This window comes from Erinaceus europaeus, chromosome 20 (genome assembly GCF_950295315.1).
Source record: "Erinaceus europaeus chromosome 20, mEriEur2.1, whole genome shotgun sequence".
Lineage (NCBI taxonomy): Eukaryota > Metazoa > Chordata > Mammalia > Eulipotyphla > Erinaceidae > Erinaceus > Erinaceus europaeus.
The window spans coordinates 19,028,403-19,053,127 of record NC_080181.1 but is presented as its reverse complement, the minus strand read 5'-3'; the positions used below and the strand labels follow the sequence as shown (position 1 = coordinate 19,053,127).

At 48.9% G+C, this 24,725-nt stretch overlaps 1 protein-coding gene across 2 annotated transcripts in view; it reads left to right on the top strand.

The window, feature by feature from the left end:
• ZBTB16 (zinc finger and BTB domain containing 16) overlaps positions 1-24,725 on the top strand; it is a 213,235-nt gene that overhangs the window by 140,483 nt on the left and 48,027 nt on the right. For both annotated transcript variants that reach the window (XM_007535244.3, XM_060180033.1), the window contains exon 4: positions 5,162-5,248. In XM_007535244.3, the coding sequence (XP_007535306.1) occupies positions 5,162-5,248 (87 nt within the window). The remainder of the gene's footprint in view (positions 1-5,161; positions 5,249-24,725) is intronic.

Below are 24,725 nucleotides of genomic sequence, written 5' to 3'. Positions count from 1 at the left end.
TCTGTCCTTTGAGGGTCTCCAGATGTGGTCAGGCCCAGGCCAGCCAGCCACCTGGACTCCATCCTGAGTGCTTATCTGCTTTACTCTGCATCTGAATGCATCGGATGGCACACTTCCAGCCCTGGGTGCCAGCCTGCCCTGCTGCCTTTCTCTCCCCTGGTTCAGTCCCTCATGCGGCCCTCAGGGCTGTTTCCTAAGAAAGCTCCACGAAGAAGCTGCTGGCTCGCTCCTCTTCAGTTGCCTGGCAAGCATCCCCTGTCTTTTCCCTGTATCCCCAGGCCGCTTCCCTTCTCTGCACTCAAAGGCTTTTCCTTTTCTGATGCCCTCAGCTGATAGAAGTGAAGAGAGAAATGCAATTCTGATCACATCCCTCACAGATCCGCAGCCGATCACTGCTGGCTAATGACTCAGGTGGGGGAGGCTGCTCCTGGCCCCACCCCCCGCCAACACCACTCTGCCCTTTGCAGGGTGCTAGCATGTGACTTTATCTGTCCTGGAAAAACTTTTTTGTTTTCATTCCGATAGACATACAGAAGTGGGCGGTCACCACAGCACCAAGTTTCCCCCACTTCCTGGGCACTCCCGAGTGGTGCCTGGGCTCAAATCTGGGCCACATGCTCAACCAGGCAGCCTCACTCCCTGCTAAGTTATCTCTCTACCACAGCAGGACCTGGTTGTATTGGTGTTTCATTCTCTGCAGGTCCATCTAGCGTTATGAGTTCTGTTCCCTAAGTGTATGCTAATAGTGCTCCAAAGCCGAGGGTCTTAGACACGTGGGGGAAAAAAAAGTAGTGGAACCATTTTTCCTAATAGGATTTTACACAGAATATATAATGCATGAAACCAGCAAATTGGATTTTCTTTTCTTTCATTCTTTTTGAGTTAGAAAGCACCTTCTTATTTAAGAAGTATTTTTGCAGGTGAAACCTTCCAGAGGCTTCAGGGTTTAAGAGCAAAAGCCTCAGGGGCTGGGCAGTGGTGCACTGGTTCAGCACGCACATCACCACTGTGCAAGGACCCAGGTTCAGGCCCCTAGCTTGTACTTCCAGAGTGTGGGGAAGGGGAGCTTCATGGGTGCTGTAGGGGTTTCTCTCCTCCTCTCTCAATTTCTCTCTATTCTATCAAAAAAAGAGTGTGTGGGGGGGGGAAAAGGCTAGTGGAAGCAGTGGATTCATCATGCAGTTACCAAGCCCCAGCAATAATCCTAGCTGCAAAAATTTTTTAATTAACAATAATTTTTTTAAATACTTTATTTCCTTTTTTGTTGCCCTTGTTTTTTTTTTATTGTAGTAGTTATTGATGTCATCGTCATTGTTGGATAGGACAGAGAGAAAATGGAGAGAGGAAGGGAAGACAGAGAAGGGGAGAGAAAGACAGACACCTGCAGACCTGCTTCACCGCCTGTGAAGCGACTCCCCTGCAGGTGGGGAGCCGGGGGCTCGAACCGGGATCCTTACGCCGGTCCTTGCGCTTCACGCCTCCTGCGCTACCGCCTGATTCCCAACAATCATTTTTTTAAAGAAAGCTCTGGAGTCAGGCTGCCCAAGTTTGAAGGCACCCCCACTGTTATTCACTGTGTGATTTGGGCCAGGAGTTTTCTCATCTACTACATGTAGTGATCACAGTATGTAACTTAAGAGAGGGGGTAGGAGGTGGCACAGTGGATAGAGTGTTGGGCTTATAAATATGGAATCGTGAGTTCAATCCCTGGCGTTGAGTGTGCCAGAGTGATGCTCAGGTTGATTCTCTCTCTCTCTCTCTCTCTCTCTCTCTCTCTGCAAATTAATGGATATTTTAAAATATGGTTGTTGGGGTGAAATGAAATGCTGTATTTGAAGCCCTTCACCTCACTCCTGGCATCTGGTCTGGCCTCGGTAGTCTGCCATGGTCTGCAGACAGCTCTGGAAGTCACACACAGGTAGGAGAAGCAGCTTTGCTTTTTGGAGGAGTGTCAGGCCAGACTGGAGCCCAGGCCCAGGCACACGGAGACAGGTGCAAGACAGGACCTGCTGCATGGACTCCTGGCTGACGGTGCAGGGGGATCTGGAGTAGACAGACGTGGGCCTGCAGCACAGTGACCAAGAGAGATTGTGCCCAGAAAGGGACAGTGAAGCCATGCACTGTGGGCTACGTGATGGGGGCAAGACTGTGGGCAGTCTGGAAACTGGCTGGAGGAATGGAATTGCTGCAAGTGTGGCTTATCCTGTCTGCCTGAACAGGGATGACTGAGCACTGAGTGGCCTGCAAAGACCCTGTGTCGGGGGGAAGGGGGGATACGGGACCAGGGGGCAGCTGGGGGTGTGTGGATAATCTTTCTCAGCTCTAGACACAGCCCCCTCCCCAAGGACTGGGGTGCTGGGGAGCAGTGACTACTGACTGCTGTGGAAGAGATGTAGCTAAAAGAAAATTTATTTTATTTTACTTTTTTTTTTTTTTTTTTTTTTTTTGCACCTCCAGGGTCATTGCTGGGGCTCGGTGCCTAAACTATGAATCCACTGCTCCTGGAGGCTGTTATTTCCCTTTTGTTGTCCACTGTTGTTGGATAGGACAGAGAGAAATCAAAGAGAGGACAGGAAGACAGAGGGGGGAGAAAGTTAGACACCTGCAGACCTGCTTCACCACTTGTGAAGGAACCCCCATGCAGGTGGGGAGCCGGAGGCTCGAACCTGGAGGGATCCTTACATGGGTCCTTATGCTTTGCGCCATGTGAGCTTAACCCACTGGGCTACCACCCGGCCCCCTAAAAGAATTTCTTTCATGCGGTACCAGACATAGAGCCAGAGTCTCATTCATGCACTTCCTCCTTAACCCTTAACCTAGCTACTTAATTATTTTTCTAAGTATTATTGCCACCAAGCTTATCACTGGGGCCTACATGACAAGTCCACTGCTCCTGGAGGTCACCCCCTTTTTTCCTTACTATTTTATTTGATAAGACAGAGAGAACTTGCTTGTAAAGCATGGCGTACTCCCCTCCCCCCACAAGTGGGGCGCAAGGGCTGGAAGCTGGGTCCTCACTGATGGTAGTGTGCACTCAGCCAGGTGTGCCACCACCTGGTCCTTCAGCTGTTTAAATTTTCAGAGAGAGAAATAAAGAGAGAAAGCAAAACACTGCTTCTTCACACTTGGTGGCATAAAGTGTGGGGGATCAAACCCAGAGCCTTGCGTATACAAGGTAGAAGATCTACTACTGAGTCCCTGGCCCCTGGGAGGCTGTTTTTTTAGTTTCTTTTTTTTTTCTTCTTCTTCTTTTTCTTTCTGCCTCCAGGGTTATTTCTGGGGCTCAGTACCTGCACCACGAATCCACTGCTCCTGGAGGCTACTTTTCCCCTTTTGATGCCCTTGTTGTTTATCGTTGTTGCGGTTATTATTGTTGTTGTTGTTGGATAGAACAGAGAGAAACCGAGAGGAGGGGAAGACAGGGGGAAGAGAAAGACAGACACCTACAGACCTGCTTCACCACTTGTGAAGCAACCCCCCCCCCCCCCATGCAGGTAGGGAGCCAGGGGCTCAAACCAGGACCCTAATGCCGGTCCTTGCACTTTGCTCCATGTGCGCCTAACCCACTGTGCTACCGCCCGACCCCCTGATTTTTAGTCATTTATAGGAAAGCTACTACGGCTTGGGACAGGGTCCCCTGGATGAGAGAAAATGGGGGATACTCAGAGACTGTCACCAGGTGGTCACAAGCTTCCCTCTGTTCCTCCTGACCCAGTGGCATCCGTGCTTTGAGCTTCATAGATGAAGTCCACTCTGAGGAGTTGACCATGCCATTACCAGAGTTTCTTTCAGGCGGGGAGTGGCAGGAAGGGATCCTGGGGTAGAGGGTGAGGGCAACAGGTGCAGCTGGGGGTAAGAGGAGGGGCTCTTCCTTGGAAACCATAGCTGGAGAGAGCCAGGTTCAGGGCCCACCAGCAGCTACCTTACAAATGCAGAAGACAAAGCCTGGGCCATGAAAAGGGCTCTCTGTGCTGTGGGGTGAATGTGCTAGAATGTCACTGGCCAAGGACTGGCTCCTCCAGAGACTGGGGCCCTCTGGGACTAAAGCTGAGCCTACAAAAGTGGGGGAGGGGCATGGAAGGTAAGCACATCTGGAATTCCACTCAGGGGCCATCACTAGGACTGGCTCCCAGAGGTGTTTGGGAAGACGTGTGGACACTGTACGCAGCCAGGTGTGGGGGGGTGGTGGCGGGGCCGGACTATGGTTTTGGACTTGCTTGTGGCTGGGAGGTGACTTGGACAGAGCCCAGAACTTCGGTGAATGAGGTCCTGGGTTCACTCCATGGTGCCGAAGCAGCGTTCTGATCTCGCCCATTAATGAATATGGGTCATTGTAGGGATGTAGGATGTAGGGAGTCAGAAAGAGAAAAAGATGTAGGGAGGCCAAGATGTAAGGAGTCAGAAAGGGAAAAAAAAATCCATCATTCCTGGGCCTTCATTCTTCTGAGCTACCTTTCAAATAGCAAAAGGGACGGAAACAGGGAGGGCAGTACACCCCACCACTAACCACAACTGTCCCTGTGCGATGGGGGCTGGTCTTGACCAAACAAGTGCGCCGTCCAGGTGAGCTACCTTGCTGGTCTGGGGTTGGAGACATAGCTCACTGGGTAGGACGTGAGCCTTGCCGTGCATGTGCCCCAGGTCTGAGTCCTGGCACCACATGGGGGAAGTGAAGGCACTGGGGGGAGATCCAGTACCATGGCAACTGTCAAGATGAAAAAGTTGGCCAGGGAGCCAATGAAGTCATGCGTACATTAGCCAGCCCCTGGCTCCAGGGGAAATAATAATAATAAGTAATAATAATAATAATAGCGTATAGCCAGACTGAGTAAAGGAGCCATCCAAGTAGAGGCATCCCAATACTTGCTCCTTCCCTATGAGGTCCATTTGGGCAGCAGGGCACAGTAGCCTTTGCTCCCCTAGAGCCAGCCTCACAGGGGTCCCCTTCTTCTGGGCACTTCTTTGCCAGCTCTCATCTCAGCTGTTAGGCTCTGTCCCCTCTCCTCCCTGGGAGAGCCCCAGGTGGGGTGTGGGTGGTGGGTGACCACGTCCATGAGATGGACGGCTGGATCTCCACAGCTGCCTAGCAATCTCCCCCCAGTGTGATGCTGCCCGCCCCCGCCCATACTGCCCTGTGGTAACAGCCTTCCCTTTCTTTCAGCGGGGGCCAAGGCCTTTGTCTGCGATCAGTGCGGGGCCCAGTTTTCCAAGGAAGATGCTCTGGAGACGCACAGACAGACCCACACTGGTGAGTGGACCCTGGCCCTGGGCCCTTCAAGCAGGGCCGCTGAGGCAGGAGCTGGCTGCCTGGGTCTGGCTGAGATTTCTAACAGGCCACTGGGGTCTCATCTTGCTTGCCCAAGATAGGACCTCAGGGTCCCATCCCTTGGTATGACTGGGTGCCCTCACACCCCATTGGATGGGCTCAGGGTGTGTGTGTGTGTGTGTGTGTGTGTGTGTGTGTGTGTGTGTGTGTGTGTGTGTGTGTTTTTACAGGGGGAGAGGGGACTGTAAAGGACCAGCAGTGTCCTGTCACAGAGTCATCATCACATCCCCTGCTTCATCTTGGGCACCGGCCTCCTGGTGAGCTGTCTGTCACAGAGCCCCCTCTCAGTGTCCCTTCACCTCACTTAGCTTGTCCCAGAACAACACTATGAGGGCCTGAGGTGAGTAAACAGAGGCACAGAGGGAACAAAGTCAACTCACTTGGTGAAGTAAAAAAGCAGAAGCGGAAGCCATGGAACGTCAGGCTGCAGTTCCGCTCTCCTCTCTGCTTTCAGGACGGGGCTGCCTTACTTAAACTCTCTTGACTGGACCTGCCTCCATCTTTGAATTCAGCAGGGTACCAACAGCCTCTCATCTCACCACATACAGTTGTCCTGGGGCTTGAATGTGCTGCTTCCTATGAGGCCAGGGAACTAGCACAGTGGTAGCACACAACACTTAAGTGCAGGGGGTTCAGGGTTCGATCCCCAGCATCACCACACATCAGAGCAGAACTGGAGGGTGCTCAGAGTGTGACGACAAAAGACAGCACAAACTAAGATATTTTCTTTGATGTGTCTTATGAAATGTTTGGTCTGAGTCGCATTCTGTATATCGGTACTTGAATGCAGTGACATTGCTGAGTTCTTATCCTCTAAATACAACTCCTTAGGCAGCTAAAATATTGTCCCAGGTTGGACAGCCTACATCCCTACCCCTGTCTAATAATTGGGTATGATAATATCAGAATATACAAAGTGGTGGTAAAAAAATAAATAGGGACCAGGGGGTGGCACATATGTTTGAGCACACACATCACCATGCTCAGAGACATGGGTTTGAACCCCTGCTCCCTGCTCCCTGCTCCCCACCTGCAGAGGGGACACTTCATGAACAGTGAAGCGGGCCTGCAGGTGTCTCTCTGTCTCCCTCCCTCTCATCTCCTGGCCTCTCAATTTCTCTCAGTGTTATCAAGTAAAATAAAAGAAGAGAAAAATGGCCACCTGGAGCAGTGGATTTGTAGTGCCAGCACAGAGCCCCAGCGGTAACACTACTGGCAATAAAAAATAAGGGTGGGAGTAGATAGTATAATGGTTCTACAAAGAGACTCTCATGCCTGAGACTCTAAAGTCCTGGGTTCAATCCCCTGAACCACTGTAAGCCAGAGCTGAACAGTGCTCTGGTTAAATAAATAAATAAATAAATAAAAACTTGTAAAATCAGATAGGATAGGGTAAGTGAGTTGTGATAAGGAGGACATGGTGCGGTGGAGAAAGCAGTCAGGGTGTACTTCTCTAAGAAAGTGAGGCCTCTGAGCAGAATAAGAGCAAAGGAGCGAAGTTTTCAAGAAGAAGCTCTGGACAAAGGGAAAGTTCTCTTTGACAGGTTGAACTTGACAAGTTCAAAGAGCAGCTGAAGGCAGAGTCCCCTGGGGCCAGAGGAGACCAGTGCACAGAGTGCTGGGCGATGAGTCATAAACCATGTGGGCTCCCCACCCCTAGACAGGCATTCTGATTGTATTCTCATCTGCTAACAAACAGCTCCATGGAACAGGGATAAAATATTTGTGAACCGTAGCTTCTGCTAAGAAGCTTAGAGCTCAAAAATGGAAAGAACTCTTACAATTGAGTGAAAAAAATGCAAATAACTGGAATAAAAAATGGGCGAAGGACCTGAGTAGACATTTCTTTGCAAGTAGACAACTAGTCGATGCACTCGTGAAAAGATGCTTCACACCATTATCCATCAGGGAAATACAAATCCAAATCAGAATGAAATACTCCCAGCCACCAGCACAGGGCTACAGTGACAGTGACAGTGACAGAGAAGAGGGGACTGTTTCCAAAGATGTGGAAAAACCAGAACCCACATGCCCTGTTAGTGATACTTCAGCCACATTGGGGGAAAGAAAAAAACAGACAGACAGTTCCTCAGTTAAAAATCAGAGTTGACACCTGACCCAACAAGAGCCTTTGTGTCTAGAAAGACACCTAGAGAAATGAAGGCATGCATCGCCATCAAAATCCATGCATGAGGGCCAGGCGGTGGCACACCTGGTTGAGCACACACTTTACCATGCATAAGTTCAAGCTCCCATCCTCACTTGCAGGGGGTAAGCTTTGTGAGCAGTGCTGCTGGTCTCTCTCTCTCTCTCCCTCCCTCCCTCCCTCCCTCCCTCCCTCCCTCCCTCCCTCATTCCATCCCCCTCCTCTCTTAATTTATCTGTCTCTATTCAATAAGTAAAATAAAAATAAAATTTAAAAACCCATTCATGAATATTCATAACAGCCTAAAGGGTAGAGATAACAGTTTCTAACCTCTGTGGAACAGATAAAGTGTAGCTGCTGCATAAAGTGTAGCCAGACAGGGGGTCTGGCTATTAAAAAGTGAAATGCTGGTATGTTCTACAGCATAGAGGAACCTGTAAAATGTATTCTCAGAGAAGCCACTCACCTACGACCGTGGGTTCTGTCATTCTTGTGTGCGAAGCATCCAGAATAGGCAGGTTTAATGAGACAGCAAATAAACTAGAAAGTGTCAGTTGCTGGGGAGGAATGGAAAGTGGGTTCTGAAATTGATTGTAGTGATGATTGCACGGCTCTGAATATATAAAAAACCTTTGAATTCTATGCTTTAAACTCAATGACACGTATACTGAGTGGTGTATGAATTATGTCAGTGAAACTGTGCACACACACTGGACATGCCCAGGCATTTACAGAGAAAGGGAGAACTACTCTGTTAGAGGATTCTGAGTGGGGGTATGACATGACTTGATGTAAGTGTTTCAAAGATCACTGTGCCCCCATTGACCTCAGAGAGTGTTTCTAGTTATCAATTGTTGTGTGTAATTCCCTCCCACAGGGAATTAGAGCAAGACAGTGCTGTTATCTGATGGCTTCTTTGGGTTGACTGGGTGGTTGTCTTTTTTTTTTTTTTGCCTTCAGGGTTATTACTGGGGCTCAGTGTCTACACCTTGAATCCACTACTGCTGGAGGCCATTTTCCCCCTTTTGTTGCCCTTGTTGTTGTAGCCTTGTTGTGGCTGTTATTGTTATTGTTGATGTCGTTCATTGTTGGATAGGACAGAGAGAAATGGAGAGAGGAGGGGAAGACAGAGAGGGGGAGAGAAAGATAGACACCTGCAGACCTGCTTCACCTGTGAAGTGACTCCCCTGCAGGCGGGGAGCCGGGGGCTTGAACCGGGATCCTTACGCCAGTCCTTACGCTTTGCACCACGTGCGCTTAACCCGCTGGTTGGTTGTCTTGTGAGGTCTCTCTGGTGGTCTCAGTCAGCTGGAGTCACTGGCAGGATCTGGGCTGGACTCATTCACACTCCTCACCTGCAGTCTGTCTTCAGCAGAGTGGGCTGGACATAGTGGGTAACAACTCTAGGTCCCAAGAGTTAGGAGGAGAAACTGCCAACCCTCTTAAAACTCAGCTGCAGACAGTATCACTTCTGCCTTATTTTCTTGGTCAGAGCAATCACAGGTCAGGAAGACATGACAAACATGTGCCTGGAAGAGGAGCTGCTAGAAGTCACCTAGCAAATAGCAGGCAGACTGGACAAGAAACTGTGTCTGCTACTGTTTTTTTTTTTTTTTTTTTTGTCTCCAGGTTTATTGCTTACTGCTTCTGGCGGCTATCTTTTTTTTCTTTTTTCCATTGTTGTTGTTGCTGCTACTGTTCTTGGATAGGACAGAGAGAAATCAAGAGAGGAGGAGAGAAAGATAGACACCTGCAGACCTGCTTCACCACTTGTGAAGTGACTCCCCTATAGGTGGGGAGCTGGGGGCTTGAACTAGGTTCCTTGTGCTGGTCCTTGCACTTGGCGAGATAACCATAATCCTTGTCCATAACCCGGCCAGCGCGCTATCGGTTTTACAGGTGTTTACCACCACTTTTTTTTTTTCATGCTTCCATCTCATAACAGCTGCATCTCTCCACTGGGAAATGTACCTCCTGACACTGGGACCATGGCCCTTGTGTGGGTGTTGCCCTGCCTGTGGCCATGCCAGGAGGAGGACCTGGAGACAATGTTTGATTTTAGTCTGCATCTGCTGTCTTGGTCATGGGGAGGGCGCAAGGTTAGTAATTGTAGCAATATGTATCTGTGAATTTGTTGGAAAGACCATACCGTGTTTTCCTGTGTTATATATTTTTCTTTTCTTTCTTTCTTTCTTTCTTTCTTTCTTTCTTTCTTTCTTTCTTTCCTTCTTTTTTTTTCTTTTTTTTTTGCCTCCAGGGTTATTACTGGGACTCTATACCTGCATTATGAATCCACTACTCCTGTGGCCAATTGAAAAAAAATTTTTTTTTTATTTAATAGACCAGAGAGAAATAGAGAGAGGGAGAGAGAAAGATAGACACCTGCAGATCTGCTTCATCACTTATGAAGTGACCACCACCACCCCACACCCTGCACAGGTGGGGAGCTGGGGGCTTGGACCTGGATTCTTGTGTGGGTCCTTGCACTTCTTACTCTGTGCACTTAACCAGTTGTACCACTGTCCAACCCCGTGTGTGTGTGTGTGTGTGTGTGTGTGTGTGTGTGTGTGTGTGTGTGTGTGTGTGTGTGTTTCCTATGCCAGAATGTGCCATAGGAAAAAACTTCCCCGGCCTCCCAGTAGTAGTAAAACTTCCCTGGCCAGATAGATCACCTAGTAGAGCACCTGCTATGCCCACTGGAGGAAACTTGAATCCTGTAGTATCTTTCTCTCTTCTTACTGTCTGTCTCTCTATCTCTTTTCTGTTTTAAAAAACCTTGACCCCAATAAATAAAGCCTCTGTGACCACCTAAATGTGTGTGTGGGAGGCCTCAGTTTCAATCCCTAGCACCAGAACCGTGCTCTGGTCTCTCTCATTGATCCTCCTAAAGGTAAAAAATAAGTTAAGTTGAATAAAAATAAAAAGACCACGAGGAGGCGCAGCTGGTTGAACACGTTACCATGTGTACATCCCTGCTCCCCACCTAAGTGAAGCAAGGCTGCGGCTGTCTCTCTGTCTCTCTCCCTCTCTGTCTTCTCCCCTCTCAGTTTCTTTGTCCTATTAAATGAATGAATGCAAACATTAAGGGGGGGCAGATCTAAGAGATAGCCCACCAGAAAGGATGCATGATTTGTCGTCGATGTGTGGGCTAGGTTTGAGCCCCGGCACCATATGGAGCAAAGGCAACTCTGGTACTGTTCTCTTTCTCTCTCTGTCTCTCTTCCTGAATGAAAAAGGTTGCTTTGGGAGAGGTGATCTAGGCTGGGGTTAGTGAGTGTTTTGCAGAAAACTCAGAAATTTGACACATGTGCCAACAGCTGTATTTACTGTAAACCATAAAAAAAAAAAAAACCATGTACCAACAACTGTATTTATTATAAACCATTAATTCCCACCAATATATATATCTCCAGTTCCCTTTTAGCCAAATGAGTTTCCTTGTCTCCTGTCACCCTTCTGACCCCACACCCTCTGGCTTTCTATCCTGGCATGTGTCACCCCACCCTGCCCAACCCCAAGAGCTTGGTGGACACAGGCTGGTGCTCTGGGAAGCCACACTTGCGGTTCTCTGTGCCGGGCTGAGCTTTGTTGTCATACACCAGCTTTCTGTTTGGGTACAGCGAGGACTTTGAAGAGATAAACAGAGATCGCTTGACACCTTTTATATTATGACAAATACATATTGCAAACACACTGCTGCTTCCCAAATGTTTGGGTGGCGGAGCAGTGAGGAATTAACAGCTCCACGGCTCCCGGAGATGCTGGTACTTCATTTACACATCCGAATTTTCTTGACACTGCTCAGTAAGAGAAAAAGTGAGAAGACACACATCCACAACACACACGCTCACGTGCATGGCTGTGCACTGCTGGGCTTCTATATCAGGAATGTCTTAAATTAGTAAGCAGTTTCTGAAGTCCAGATCAACTGATGAATACCATTAATGGCTTAATTTATACTCTGGGTTTGAAATTTGACACATGGACACTATCTTGGCTCAGGCAACACAAGTGGTTTTGTGCCAGAGGTTTTAATGACCGATCAGTAATATAAATTGCTGCATCACTGCACAGAAATAGCCTCGCCATGTCATTTGATCTAGAAACTTCTCCGGCCAGGCAGCAGTTAATAAATTTCAAAATAATTACCCTCTTTATTCAAAGTCAAACTAATTAGGAGTGGGTTTTACAAATCATAATGTTGTTGGAGCCACTGTACATGCCCATTTGGGGTTGGAAGAGGCCTGGGGGCAACATACAGGACTGGAGGGGGGGCGTTTAATTAGAGGGCAGGCAAGATAATGCTGGCAGCTGAGCTGGGCCCAGGGTGGGCGGGGCTGTCTTCAGTGTGCCCTGGGCTGGGCGGAGCTGAGCTCAGTGTGCAGGCCTTGGGGTCAGAGAGGCTTCCTAGTGGTGATGGAAACATGGGGGCCTGGACCAGGCAATGCTGGTCTGTGCAGGGCCATGGCCATTCCATCTGATGTCAGCTGTTAATGTGGTCTTGGGTGTGAGGCCCTCAGGCCTGATCTGTTACCAAGAAACTCTGTCCTATCTTTGAGGAGGGGTATGTGAGCGTTCCAATGTTGAGGGTTTTTTTTTTTTTTTTTTTTTTGCCTCCAGGGTTATGGGGGTGGGGGTGCACTATGAATTCACTGCTCCAGGCAGCCATTTTCCCCCATTTTATTGGATGGGACAGAGAGAAAATTAAGAGAAGAGGGAGAGAGAAAGACACCTGCAGGAGGGATCTGAAAGAACACAGTTGACTAGGGAGAAGGAAGCTGGCAGTGGGCAGGTTTGGGGAACAGGGTGGACTCAGTAGAAGCCAGAGTGAAGACCAGGACACTCTCTAGTGGTCTGCACTCACCAGGAAAGGGAAGTCCTGGGGAGGGAGGCTCAGGTTTCTGTTGTAGCTTTCAAGAAAGAGGGACCCGAGGATCCTCACATCAGGTGTCAAGGACAGGGTACCTAGTGCACAGTGAGTCAGAACTTAGGATCTTGGGTTAGAGTGTCTTCGATTCAAATCCCAGCCCTGTAACCTCTGAGTTTCATAATCTTCAACAGGTCGCACCACCTCCCTGAGCCTTCCTCCCTCCTTGGTAAGAGGAGGGCAAGGATGGCATCTGGCATGGAAGGATCATAGTGAGGACTGAATCCAGTCATGAGTGTCAGTCACTCAGCATAGACCTACACGGCTGTGGTCACTGTCATTGCATCAGCGTCACCCTCTTCCTGGAAGGGCACTCAGTCCCCTCTGGGCAGATGCAAGGGGAGGGCCCAGGTGATGGTGGGGGCATGTAGGCATAGGACTGGTCCCCAGCCACTTTGTGGGGGGGGGGGTTCCTGAGCTCCCTTGCTATTCACCAGACTATTTCTAGGTGCCCACCAAGCTAACAAACAGCCCCCTAGGGCTGCCTGGTGTGCTTGGAGAGGCAGAAAGAGGCTCAAGTTTTCCATGCTGACCCATATCACAGGGCAGATTGGATCCACTTGATTTGAGGTCCTGGCACTGTGAATGCCCAGAGCTAGTCAGAGGGACCGCCATCTACCAGCACCTAATGTGATGACAGGTAAACCGAGGCAAGACCAGCTGCAGAGCTGGGACCAACTGCGCATCATAGAGGAAGGAGACCGAAACCTCTGGCAGATGAAGTCTCAGGAACTCCCAAGTGTCCTGCAGAAGCCCTGCCTAGGAGTGCTGGTCCCCTGCCTCCCAAGCAAGACCCTCCAGGGGCCGGGTGGTGGCTCACCTGGTAGAGCACACGTGCCCTTGCTCAAGGTCCTGGGTTTAAGCCCTAAGTCCCCATCTGCAGGGGTAAAGACCAACCTCCACCTCACCATCCTGACTTCTGCCTTCCTACACGGTGAAAATACACAGATACAGCTCCAGAGCAGAAGTTCACTGGGAAGGAAGGTGTGTACCTTGCCATGTGTGCAGCCCAGGCTCGAACCCTGGTACCCGGTGGGAAGTGCTGTGGCACTAGAGGAAGCTCCGGTGTGGTAGTCTCTTCATCTCTCGGTATTCAAATAAGAAAGCAGCTAGGGATGCTGACATTGTATATGCATACAGCAGCTCCACAAGGAGAAGAAAAAGGAAGCCAACACAGATAGGCATGAGCATTCCTAGGGCTGAGCATTCTGGTGCTTGGATGCTTAAGGGAAACTCAGAGACCCAGGACTGTCGCTTTAATCTCTGGATGAGCCAGATGTGTTCCGCTTTGACCCCCAGCCCCCAGTCTCAGCCTGCCTCCCACCCCCACTGGCCAATGACCTGGGGTATCTCAGTCTGTGTTGCTTTAACTCTCTCATTGCTTGGGCTCTAAAGTGCCTACTGTGTGCAGGTTTGATCCAAAAGGGAGGAGAGCCTGGCTGCTGCCTCTCAGTGTGTGTGTATGTGTGTGTGTGTGTGTGTGTGTGTGTGTGTGTGTGTGTGTGTCACAAAGTTGTTGTGCAAGGAATGAGCGGGTAGGCTGAATGTGCCTGGCCCCTGATGGCTGTGATAGCAGTGCTGTTGGCCTATTGGCTCTGGAGTTAGGATTCTGTTATGTCCCGGCTGGGGCTGTAGAAGATAGAGTCCTTTTCCCCACTAAAAAACGCGGACACTCAGACAAAGAGTACTGCAGACCAGGGGCCAGTGCTGCCTGCCCAGCCATCTGGAAACCAGGACTCCAAGTCCTCAGTTCAGACAAGGACCAGGGCAGGAAGACAGAGCTCACTCAGGGGGAGGGACTCCTCATACTTCTGACCCTATTCTCTCTCTCTCTCTCTCTCTCTGTCTCCCTCTCCCTCTCTCTCTCTCTTTCCCTCTCTGCTTCTCCCTCTCTCTTTCTCTCTCCCACTCTCCCTCTCTCTTTCTCTCTCCCCCAGGGTTATTTCTGGGGCTCAGTGCCAGTACTACAAATCTACCACTCCTGATGGTCATTTTTCCATTTTATTGGATAGAGCAGAGAGAAATGGAGAGGGGAGGAGGAGGTAGAGAGGGAGAGAAAAACATCTGCAAACCAGCTTCACCACTTGTGAAGCATTCCTGCAGGTGGGAAGCTGGGGCTTTTGAACCTGAACCTTGCACTTAGTACTGTGTACGCTTAACTGGATGCCACTGCAGCATTTTTTTCACTCTCCCAACAAGTCATAAAGGCAACACATGCACAGGCACTGCTGGCTCTCTGCTCATACCAGCTCCTCTCTTCCCGCCCTGTTCTCCCTTTGAGGGTCTTTGGATGGGACTTCAGGGTGTCTGTCATCAACCTGGGAAATGAAGTCCTTGTCTGGATGTTTTCAGGGGCGCAGGCACAGCAGGCGAGGCAGACTCTGGAAGCTTCTAGCAGCCACATTCCTTCCCTGGGCGGGGATGGGATACCAGCCTTGCCCCCTTCTACCCGGGGCCTGGCACAGGGGCAGCTCTGGGCACTGTGGAGCCATATCAGGGTGGCTGGCCCTTGTCCCTAGCACTGTCCCCAGCAACTGTCCTGGCCCCCCCCCCAAAGACAGCCAGCTGGTGACCAGCCCGGGTGGCGGGGTGGGCTGGGGTGAGAGAAAGGGCCAGATGACAGGGTTTCATCTGCCTAATATGCTACATAGGGGAGGGGGGGAGCAGCAAAGTGGGCCCAGGAGGCAAGGTGAAGGGCACAGAAAAGGACAGGGCAGGGCATCATGGGACAAACACACTGAGTGCATCCAGGTTGGTCTGGCTGTCCCCCTCACTGAAAACACACCAGCTGGGGCTCAGTACCTGCACTATGAATCCATTGCTCTCCGTAGCCCTTTTTTTCTCCCCAACCCCCTTTCTTTTTTATTAGGTAGGAGAGAGAAAAATTGAGAGGAGAAGGAGAGAGAAAGAGTGACACATACAGACCTGCTTTACCACTTGTGAAGATTTCCCCCCCACACAGGTGGGGAGCTGGGGCTTGAACCCACTAATATGTGTGCTCAGCTCAGTGCGCCACCACCTGCCCCCTTTCCCAGCACTTAACTTTTATAAACCCTGGGGTGACTTCTACAGGGGCTTCACAGACTGTGCCAAGGAATCAAGCCTGAGTAAACTCGGGTTTGAGAAGGACCGCAGGATGCCCAGAACTGTGAGAAGGGACCATCACTTACTGTCAGGGACTGGTCGCTGCCCATCATAGACCATGCATGTGACCTCCCTCCTGGCCATCAGTACACAGACGTGCTGGAGGCCTAACAGCATGTTTATTTCCATGCAGTGGGTAGGGAGGCCACCCAGCTGTCCCTTCCTGCCCGGACAAGCTGTCTTTCCCCACTCTTCACCCTGGTGGAGCTCAAGGCCAGCTTCTGCAAAGGGGGTGGAGGGGGACAACTCCTGATGCTTTTATTTATTTACTTTTAAAAAATATATATTTATTTTATTTATTCCCTTTTGTTGCCCTTGTTGTTTTATTGTTGTAGTTATTATTGTTGTTGTCGTTGTTGGATAGGACAGAGAGAAATGGAGAGAGGAGGGGAAGACAGAGAGGAGGAGAGAAAGACAGACACCTGCAGACCTGCTTCACCGCCTGTGAAGCGACTCCCCTGCAGGTGGGGAGCCGGGGTTCGAACCGGGATCCTTATGCCGGTCCTTGTGCTTTTCGCCACCTGCGCTTAACCCACTGCGCTACAGCCCGACTCCCTATTTATTTACTTTTAATTACTAAACTTTTATCTTTTGAGCCATGTTAAGTTTATGGAAAAGCTGATAGGCACAGTTTTCTTCTTCCACCTGCCCTCTCCCCCCACACCCATTTACAGGACACCTTCCCCTCCCACTCCCCCCACACCCCACACCCCTGTCCACTTTAACAGCTGGAGTGAGAGAGTTCACAGTTGACAGCATAGGACAAACTGCTTTCTCTCTGTGTGTCACTCCAATACTAGGTGTGCGTGCGTGCGTGTGCGTGTGTGTGTATGGGGGGGTGTCATGCAGAGAACATGCTCTTCTGAGAGGGGTGCTGTGGTTTCAGGCACTGAGACTCTGGCCTTGTTTTGGCTGACCTCAAGTTTTCTCAGCCTGACTTCTCACGTCTGTAAGCAGCGATCACTATTATGTGCTTGTTCCAAGGGCTGAATCAGACAGCATGTGTGGAGCGCTTTGCCTGGGCCCGGAATACAGAGCAGCCTCGACATGGTAGCTGTTCCTGGTAGTATTTTTAGATGCTGACAGTTTCTGGCCCTCGCCAGACCAAGCCTAGCTTTTTCTTTAATTAGAGACTGAGGCGATAGAAATGTATTGAGTGCACCCTGCGTCTGAAGAAGGGATTACAGACAAGGGACTGCGTGGGGCCAGAGAGACAATTCACTGGGTAGGCTTGCCTGCACTTCCGTGCCTGTGTCCCAGGTTCAAGCTCTGGCCCTGTGTATAAACACCACAGCATTGGGGGCAGTGTTAGTTCTGTGGTCTGTCTCTCTCTCTCTCTCTCTCTCTCAGCAAGAAGACAAAAATAATAAATATGAATGAGGCACTTTGAAGAGCTGTTCTGGAAATTGGGAAATGATAGAAGCTGAGCCTTGAGTGTGGAACCATATGCTGTAATCTTACAACCTTGTAACCCACCCTGAATCACAAATAAAAAATGGGTGACAGGGGGGAGAATCTTGAGAACTGTTGGTCAGAACTTAGGCTGTGCCTAGCTAACCCTCTGCTTTCTATTTCATTATTATGGGAAGTTTATCACTGAGTCATTACCACTTAGAGCCAACTTGATCAGAGAGGGAGAGAGAGAAAGACGCTACCACACTGAAGCTCTCCCGGGGCCTTGTGGGCCAGGTGGGAACCTGGAGTGTGTGCATAACAAAGCAGGTCCCTGTCCAGCTGAGCTGTATCTGCTCCTCTCCCACTCTCCCCTCTGCTTCCAATAACCCCTGACACTATTCACTGGATCTACTGGGGACTTTCTGGGTCCCTTCATCCTTACTGTCCTGAGCTGCTCCTCCGTCATCAGCCTCTGTCCCTGATTGGGGCCCTGCATACTCTTTCCCCTCCCACTTTCCTCCATCTCCCTCTGCCCCACTTCCCAACTCCCCCTCTGCTCCTTGAGGGCTGTCCCTTCTCCCAGCTCACACCACCCTTCCCACCCACCCTCCAGGAAGAAGTTCATAGAAATCTATGTGTAACTGAAACTTGAAAAGTCATAAATCGCCCTGTCTTTTTTCTCTGGGATGTTGGTAGCATTTTGATTTAATAGTTGGACAAACACAAGGGCCTATTTTATTCAGAGTTTACAGGCCTCAAGGCTGTTATTCCTCCAAATTTAATGGCAGCAAAATTGCAGGGTTTGCTATAATTTGCCTATTGCTTTCTGCTCCGCCATTGATGTTTATTGTCAGCGGGATGGAATCGCGCTCCGACTCACTTAGATAACATGTCTGTTAAACATTTAGATAATTGTACCATCATTAACTTGTCACATTATTTTAGAGATTCAAAACAGAAGCAGGTTATGTAGAGGTACCAGAGGGGACTGGAGGTGGGTGGAGGAGGGGGAGGAAGAGGGGACAACCTCTCTGGAGTGAAAACAACCCGAAGAGAAGTGAGTTGGTGTCATGTTCTTGACATGCCATCTGAATCAAAGTGACACATCTGCAGAAATGTGACTGAAGGTTGCTCCCTGCCCAACTGGAGTGCCTTCTGGGGCTGACCACCCTCCCACCCCCTGCCATCTACTGTTCGCTGTCCACCCACCCCCAGCACAGCAGATGCTGGGACTCCTCCCCACCTTTGGCCTTCGTGGCCCAAAGATCAATCTTCAGCTGCTCTTAGGAATGCTGATTGCAACATTACATGTAATTACAAAGCACCGAGCGCAGACTCGATGGCCAGAGGTAAGAAGTCTGTTAATTCCCTTACCTGCTGTGCAGAGAGGTGTCCAGTGTTTCCTGTGGTAAAAGCTGCTCAGAGAACAGGCTGACCCTGTTCACCGGCCAACGTGACAGCCATCCTCTGAGCTTCTGGAAGCTTCTACACTGATCAGCAGTTGGTATCTTTAGAGACTGGGGTAGTAGGACCAAGAGAGGTTTACTTTCTGCTCTCATTCTCAATCATGATGCTGCTGGTTGATTTTATTTTGATTAAATGATAACGATTTATTGATTTGTCCTATTCATAAACTTTTGAAGGGGGGCTGGAGAGGGAGGGAGGCTCAGTGGTAGAATGCTAGCCTTGCATGCATGAAGTCCTGATTCGAACCAGCACACAAAAAACAACATAATGATTCTGCAAATGACCTTCATGCTTGAAGCTCCAAGGTCCCGGGGTCAGCCCCTAGCACCAGAGCTGAGCAGTGGTCTGTTCTCCTGCTCTCTCTCTCTCTCTCTCTCTCTCTCCCTCTCGTCTCAGTAGAATGAATTTTAAAAATATCTGAAAGGGGGAGTTGGGCTGTAGCACAGCAGGTTAAGCGCAGGTGGCGTAAAGCACAAGGACCGGCATAAGGATCTCGGTTCGAACCCCGGCTCCCCACCTGCAGGGGAGTAGCTTCACAGGCAGTGAAGCAGGTCTGCAGGTGTCTTTCTCTCCTCCTCTCTGTCTTCCCCTCCTCTCCATTTCTCTCTGTCCTATCCAACAACGACAACAACAATAATTACTACAACAGTAAAACAACAAGGGCAACAAAAGGGAATAAATAAATAAAATAAATATTAAAAAAATTTTTTTAAAAAATCTGAAAGGGAGTTGGGCGGTAGCGCAGTGGATAAAGCACACATGGTACAAAGCGCAAGGACCAGCGGAAGGATCCCAGTCTGAGCCTCCGGCTCCCCACGTGCAGGGGAGTCGCTTCAGAGGCAGTGAAGCAGGTCTGCAGGTGTCTGTCTTTCTCTCCCCCTCTCTGTCTTTCCTTCCTCTCTCGATTTCTTTCTGTCCTATCCAACAACAACATCAACAGTAATAATAATAACTTACAGCAATAAAAAAGGCAACAAAAGGGAATAAATAAATATTTTTTAAAAATTGAAAATTTAAAAAATAACAGAAACAAATAGAAGGGATTGGGTAGTGACATATTTGGCCGAATGCACACATTACAGTGCACAATAGCCTGAGTTCAAGCCCCTTGTCCCTTTCAGGGGGAAGCTTCACAAGCAGTGGAACAGTGCTGCAGGTGTACCTCTCTGTCCTCCCTTCTCAAGTTCTCTCTTGCCTCTACCCAAAAATAAATGAACAAACATAAAGTTTATTTATAAAAAAGAATATCGTGAATAGTGAAGTTGTTGTTATTGCTGTCATTGTTCAATAGGACAGAGAGAAATCAAGCAAGAGAGATGGGGAAGATAGGGAGAGAGAAAGACAGACACCTGCAGGCCAGCTTCATCACTTGTGAAGTAACCCCTGTGCAGGTGGGGAGCCGGGGGGCTCAAAACGGGATCCTTATGCTGGTCTTTGCACTTTGCGCCATGTGCACTTAACACCACCACTGCACTACCGCCTGGCTCCCAATATCCTGTACTTTTTTTTTTTTTTGCCAGTAGGGTTATCACTGTGGCTGGGCTTGAATCTAGGGTTTCATATGTGGTGAGGTGCATGCTCTACCAGTGGGAGCTATTTCTCTGCCCCACAATAATTATTTTGGGAAACCAACTTCTAAGCTCATCCATACGTCTACATGCAAACTTGCATATGAATGTTCATAGCTACAGTCTCCTTTCGCATCTGCCCACGTGTTCATTCACGGTGTGGCGTATCTGCCCAGTAGAATATTCTTTGCTCACCGTAATGGAGTCCTGATACAGGGTAGAACATGACTCAATGTTGAAACCAATGTAGAAGAAGCTAGACACAAAATGCTGCCTGTTGTGTGGTCCCTTTGATGTGGAATGTTCAGAAACGGGCAGGCTGTGCACACAGCTGTAAGGGACTGGGATGGAGGAATGGGGATTGACAAGTAAAAAGAACAGAGTTTTATGGGCCAGGTGGTGGTGTACCTGGTAGAGCGCACACATCACCATGTGAAAGGACCCAGATTTTAAGCCCCGCCCCCCATCTCCATCTGCAAGGGAGAAGCTTCATGAGCAGTGAAGCAGTGCTACAGGTAGTGTTTCTCTTCCTCTCTGTGCCTCCACCTTCCCTTCCCTCTCAATTTCTCCATCTTAGCGGATAAAATTTAAAAAATAGCAGTCAGGCAGTGGGTTAAGCGCATGTGGTGCAAAGTGCAAGGACTGGCATAAGGATCCTGGTTCGAGCCCCCAGCTCCCTACCTGTAGGGGAGTCGCTTCACAGGCGGTGAAGCAGGTCTGCAGGTGTCTATCTTTCTCTCTCCCTCTCTGTCTTCCCTTCCTCTCTCCATTTCTCTCTGTCCTATCCAACAATGATGACAGCAATAACAACAATAATAATAACTACAACAATAAAACAACAAGGGCAACAAAAGGGAATAAATAAACATTTTAAAAATAAAAAAAATAGTACAGGTTTTTTAATGTGTTGCTAGGGGCTGACCTCAAAAACCACACGTATGTGCTCTACCACAGAGCCACCTCCCTGGACTGATTCTTCGTTTTCCTTTTCTTTCTTTCTTTTTTTTCCTTTTATTTCTTCTTCTTCTTCTCCTTCTCCTTCTCCTTCTCCTTCTCCTTCTCCTTCTCCTTCTCCTTCTCCTTCTCCTTCTTCTTCTTCCTTTCCTCATCCACTCTGGCTTAACAGTGGTGCAGGGGATTAAAGTTGGGACTTCAGATCCTCAAGCATGAGAGTCTCTTTGCATAACCATTATGCTAACTACCCCACCCCCATTTTATTTTCTTCTTTTTATAAAAAATTTATGTATTATTGGATAGAGACAGAGAAAAATTGAGAAAGGAGGTGAAGCTAGGGAGAGAGACAGAGAGACACCTGCAGACCTGCTTCACCACTCATGAAGCTTTCCCCCTGCAGATGGAGACCAGGGGTTTGAACCTGGGTGCTTGTGGACTGCGATGTGTGCTAAACTTACCCAGGTGTGCCACTACCTGGCCCCTTTTTTATTTTTTTTCTTTCTTTTTTTAATCTTTATTTATTTATTGCATAGACACAACCAGAAATTGAGAGGGAAGGGGGAGATAGAGAGGGAGAGAGACAGAGAGACACCTGCAGCACTGCTTCACCACTTGTGAAGCTTTCCTCCTGCAGGTGAGGACCGGGGACTTGAACCTGGGTCCTTGTGCACTGTAACATGTGCTCTCAACCAGATGCACCACCACTGGCCCCCTATTTTTCTTTTAATGAGAGACAGGGAGGAGGAGGAGAAGAAGATAGAAGGAAAAGAGGAGAAACAAAACAACATCATTCCATGATCTATGATGTTCCCATGTGGTTCTAAGGATCAAACCCACGACCTCATGCATGGCATGTTCTCTACCCACTGAACCCATCAAGAAAGCCTAGAAACTTTGTAAAGGTGATAAAAGCCTATGGCCATACTACCCTGACCACACCTGATCTCCTCTGAAGGTGGTAAATTAGGTTACATTAGTAATGGCTCTACAGCTTTGTGAGTACATTAAAAACCACAACTAGGGAGAGCCAGGCGGTAGCGCAGCAGGTTAAGTGCACGTGGCACAAAATGCAAGGAACAGCATAAGGATCCCGGTTCGAGCCCCCGGCTCCCCACCTGCAGGAAAGTCACTTCACAGGCGGTAAAGCAGGTCTGCAGGTGTCTATCTTACTCTCTCCCTCTCTGTCTTCCCCACCTCTCTCCATTTCTCTCTGTCCTATCTAACAACGACGACATCAATAACGACAACAATAATAACTACTACAACAATAAAATAATCAACAATAGGGCAACAAAAGGGAAAATAAATAAATTTTAAAAATTTTAAACCCTACAAATTGTGTATTTCATAATCTTTTGTGACATGTGAATGCTTTCTGCATTAAAAAAAAAAAAGACCCTAGTTGGCAGATCAATTCAGTTCACATTTTTCAAACTCTGTCCAGACTTCATTGCCTTACACAAAAGCAGATGGTCAAATGGCACCTGCTCCATCGGAACTTAAAACACTCAGCAGCACTTCCAGCCCCTGAGAAGTCCTAGGGGGGAGAGACTGTCTGTATTTACTACACACTTCCCCAGTGATGCTTGACCATTTCTTTGGCAGAATAACTGCTACCAAGTTAGGAAGCACTCAATAGCTGTTTGCCATCTAGAAAATAAAACAGGACTTCTAGGAATAGCATTGATTCTGACAGGCTCTGCCAAATGCTTACACTGGCCACATCACAGAACTTTCCAGAAAAATGGCTGCTTCCATAATAGTGATCTTTCAGCTGATGCAGAAAACTATTGTGTCTTTGGACTGAGTCTAACCCCAGAAGGCAGCAAATAGGGTGGCTTGGGAATACATCTTTCTCTTCGCTGTTTCTTCATTTTCAGAAATAGGGAGGGAAGAAAGAAGAGAGGATGGAAGGACCAGATCTGGAGCCTCAGTGGGAAAAAGCTTGTGACTCTGACCTGCACAAAGTCAGGGAGAATTTGGCAGGTTCCTTTGATGAAGGTTTCTAAAGAGAGGTCAGCCATTCTCTTCACCCAGAGGCAAAACATGGCTGGTACGGGCCCAGGCAGTCTGTTTCAAGAACTGCACAAATCATGCATATTCAGTGTGAGCGAACTAGAAAATAGACTCAAAGTATCTCAGTGGTAGAGCACAGGACTTGGATGGAGAGGCCCCAAGTTCAGTTCCCAGTACCACATAGACTGCAGTGGTACTCTAACATTCTCAGTCCTTCCCTCTCTTAAAAAAAAAAGGGGGGGAGGAGGAGGAGGGGGAAGGGGAAGAAGAAAGAAGTGGAGAAGGAAAAGGAGGAGAAGAAGAAAAGAAAGAGAGAAAACAGATCAAGGGGGCTGGACAGTAGTGTACCAGGATAAGCACACATAGTATAAAGCACAAAGACACATGCAAGGATCCAAGTTCAAGCCTTTGGTTCCCCACCTGCAGGGGGGTTGCTTGACAAGCAGTGAAGCAGGTCTGCAGGCGTCTGTCTGTCTTTCTCTCCCACTCTCTAGCTTCTCCTCTCAATTTTTCTCTGTCCTCTCCAATTAAAAAAAAAAAAAAAAAGCCCACCAGGAGCAGTAGATTCTTAGTGCTGGTGTTGAGCCCCAGTGATAATCGTGGAGGCAGGCAGGCAGGCAGGCAGGCAGGCAGGCAGGCAGGCAGGCAGGCAGGCAAGAAGGAAGGAAGGAAGGAAGGAAGGAAGGAAGGAAGGAAGGAAGGAAGGAAGGAAGGAAGGAAGGGAAAAGAAAAGAGAGAGGAACCAGGAAATTATTTGTCCAGTAGAGCAAATCACTATTCATTGTGTGAGGACCCAATTTCCTGTCCTGGCTACCACACGGGAGTACCAAGCAGGGTGGAAGCCTCACTCATGATGAAACTGGAGGAAAAGTGCTGTGGTGTCTCTCCTCCTTTCCTCTATCTTTCAATCTGGGGAGGAAAAAAAAAATCCTGCAGGTACAGCCCTCACAGCAACAACAAAAGGAAAGAACCAATTCTTCTGAGTTCCCACCATACCTTTCTGTTTTCCTTTTAAACAGAACTGGAGTAATAATGCCTTGCATGCTCTTACGAGCATTGCTTAGAGGCCCAAGGTTACCCTGTTTCTTGGTCATACTGATGTTTCCCTAGTTATTCTTTCCTACTCTGTTTCATCTTTTTGTTTTCCTTATCCCTCACATGTCTTAATAGGGTGCCCTCTTAATACACCATGCTTCGAGGTGGGTAAACCCCCACCTAGGGGCTTCTACCTGGGAGCTGCAGGCAGAGAATAGCAGCACGTCTCTTATCAGCAAGAGACTCCACCGGGCAGGTGCTTTCTCAGTAGCTGTCAGCTTCGCCACTGCAGGCCATAGCCCATGAGCAGCTCCATCTTCTGACAAGCCATTTCCCTTGGGTCTTCAGCCTGACCAGTGGCCACCCACCCAGGACTGTGTCCAGGCATATCATTTATCTCCTCTCCCTACTTGCCAGACAGCACTGCCTGCTGTGGGCTGGGTAGACCAGACAAAACCCAGGTATCTCTTTACTTGACAAATGAAAACCAAGCATCTCCTTGTGCCAAGTGGTCCAGGTCCAGTGAGGGAAGGTTTCCTAGACAAGAGTGTGGAACAGGTAGTAGGAGAAGGACTTTTCTGGCAGACCCACCTTCTCTGAGCATTAGAGCGAGTTACCTGAGGGGGGGGGGTTTGCAGGTTCAGGTCAGAAGAAATGGCCCCCACCCCCATGAGGAGAAGATCCATTTCAGATTGGAAATGACTTTGTCTCTAAGTGCCCATTGTCAGATGGGACACACAATCTCTT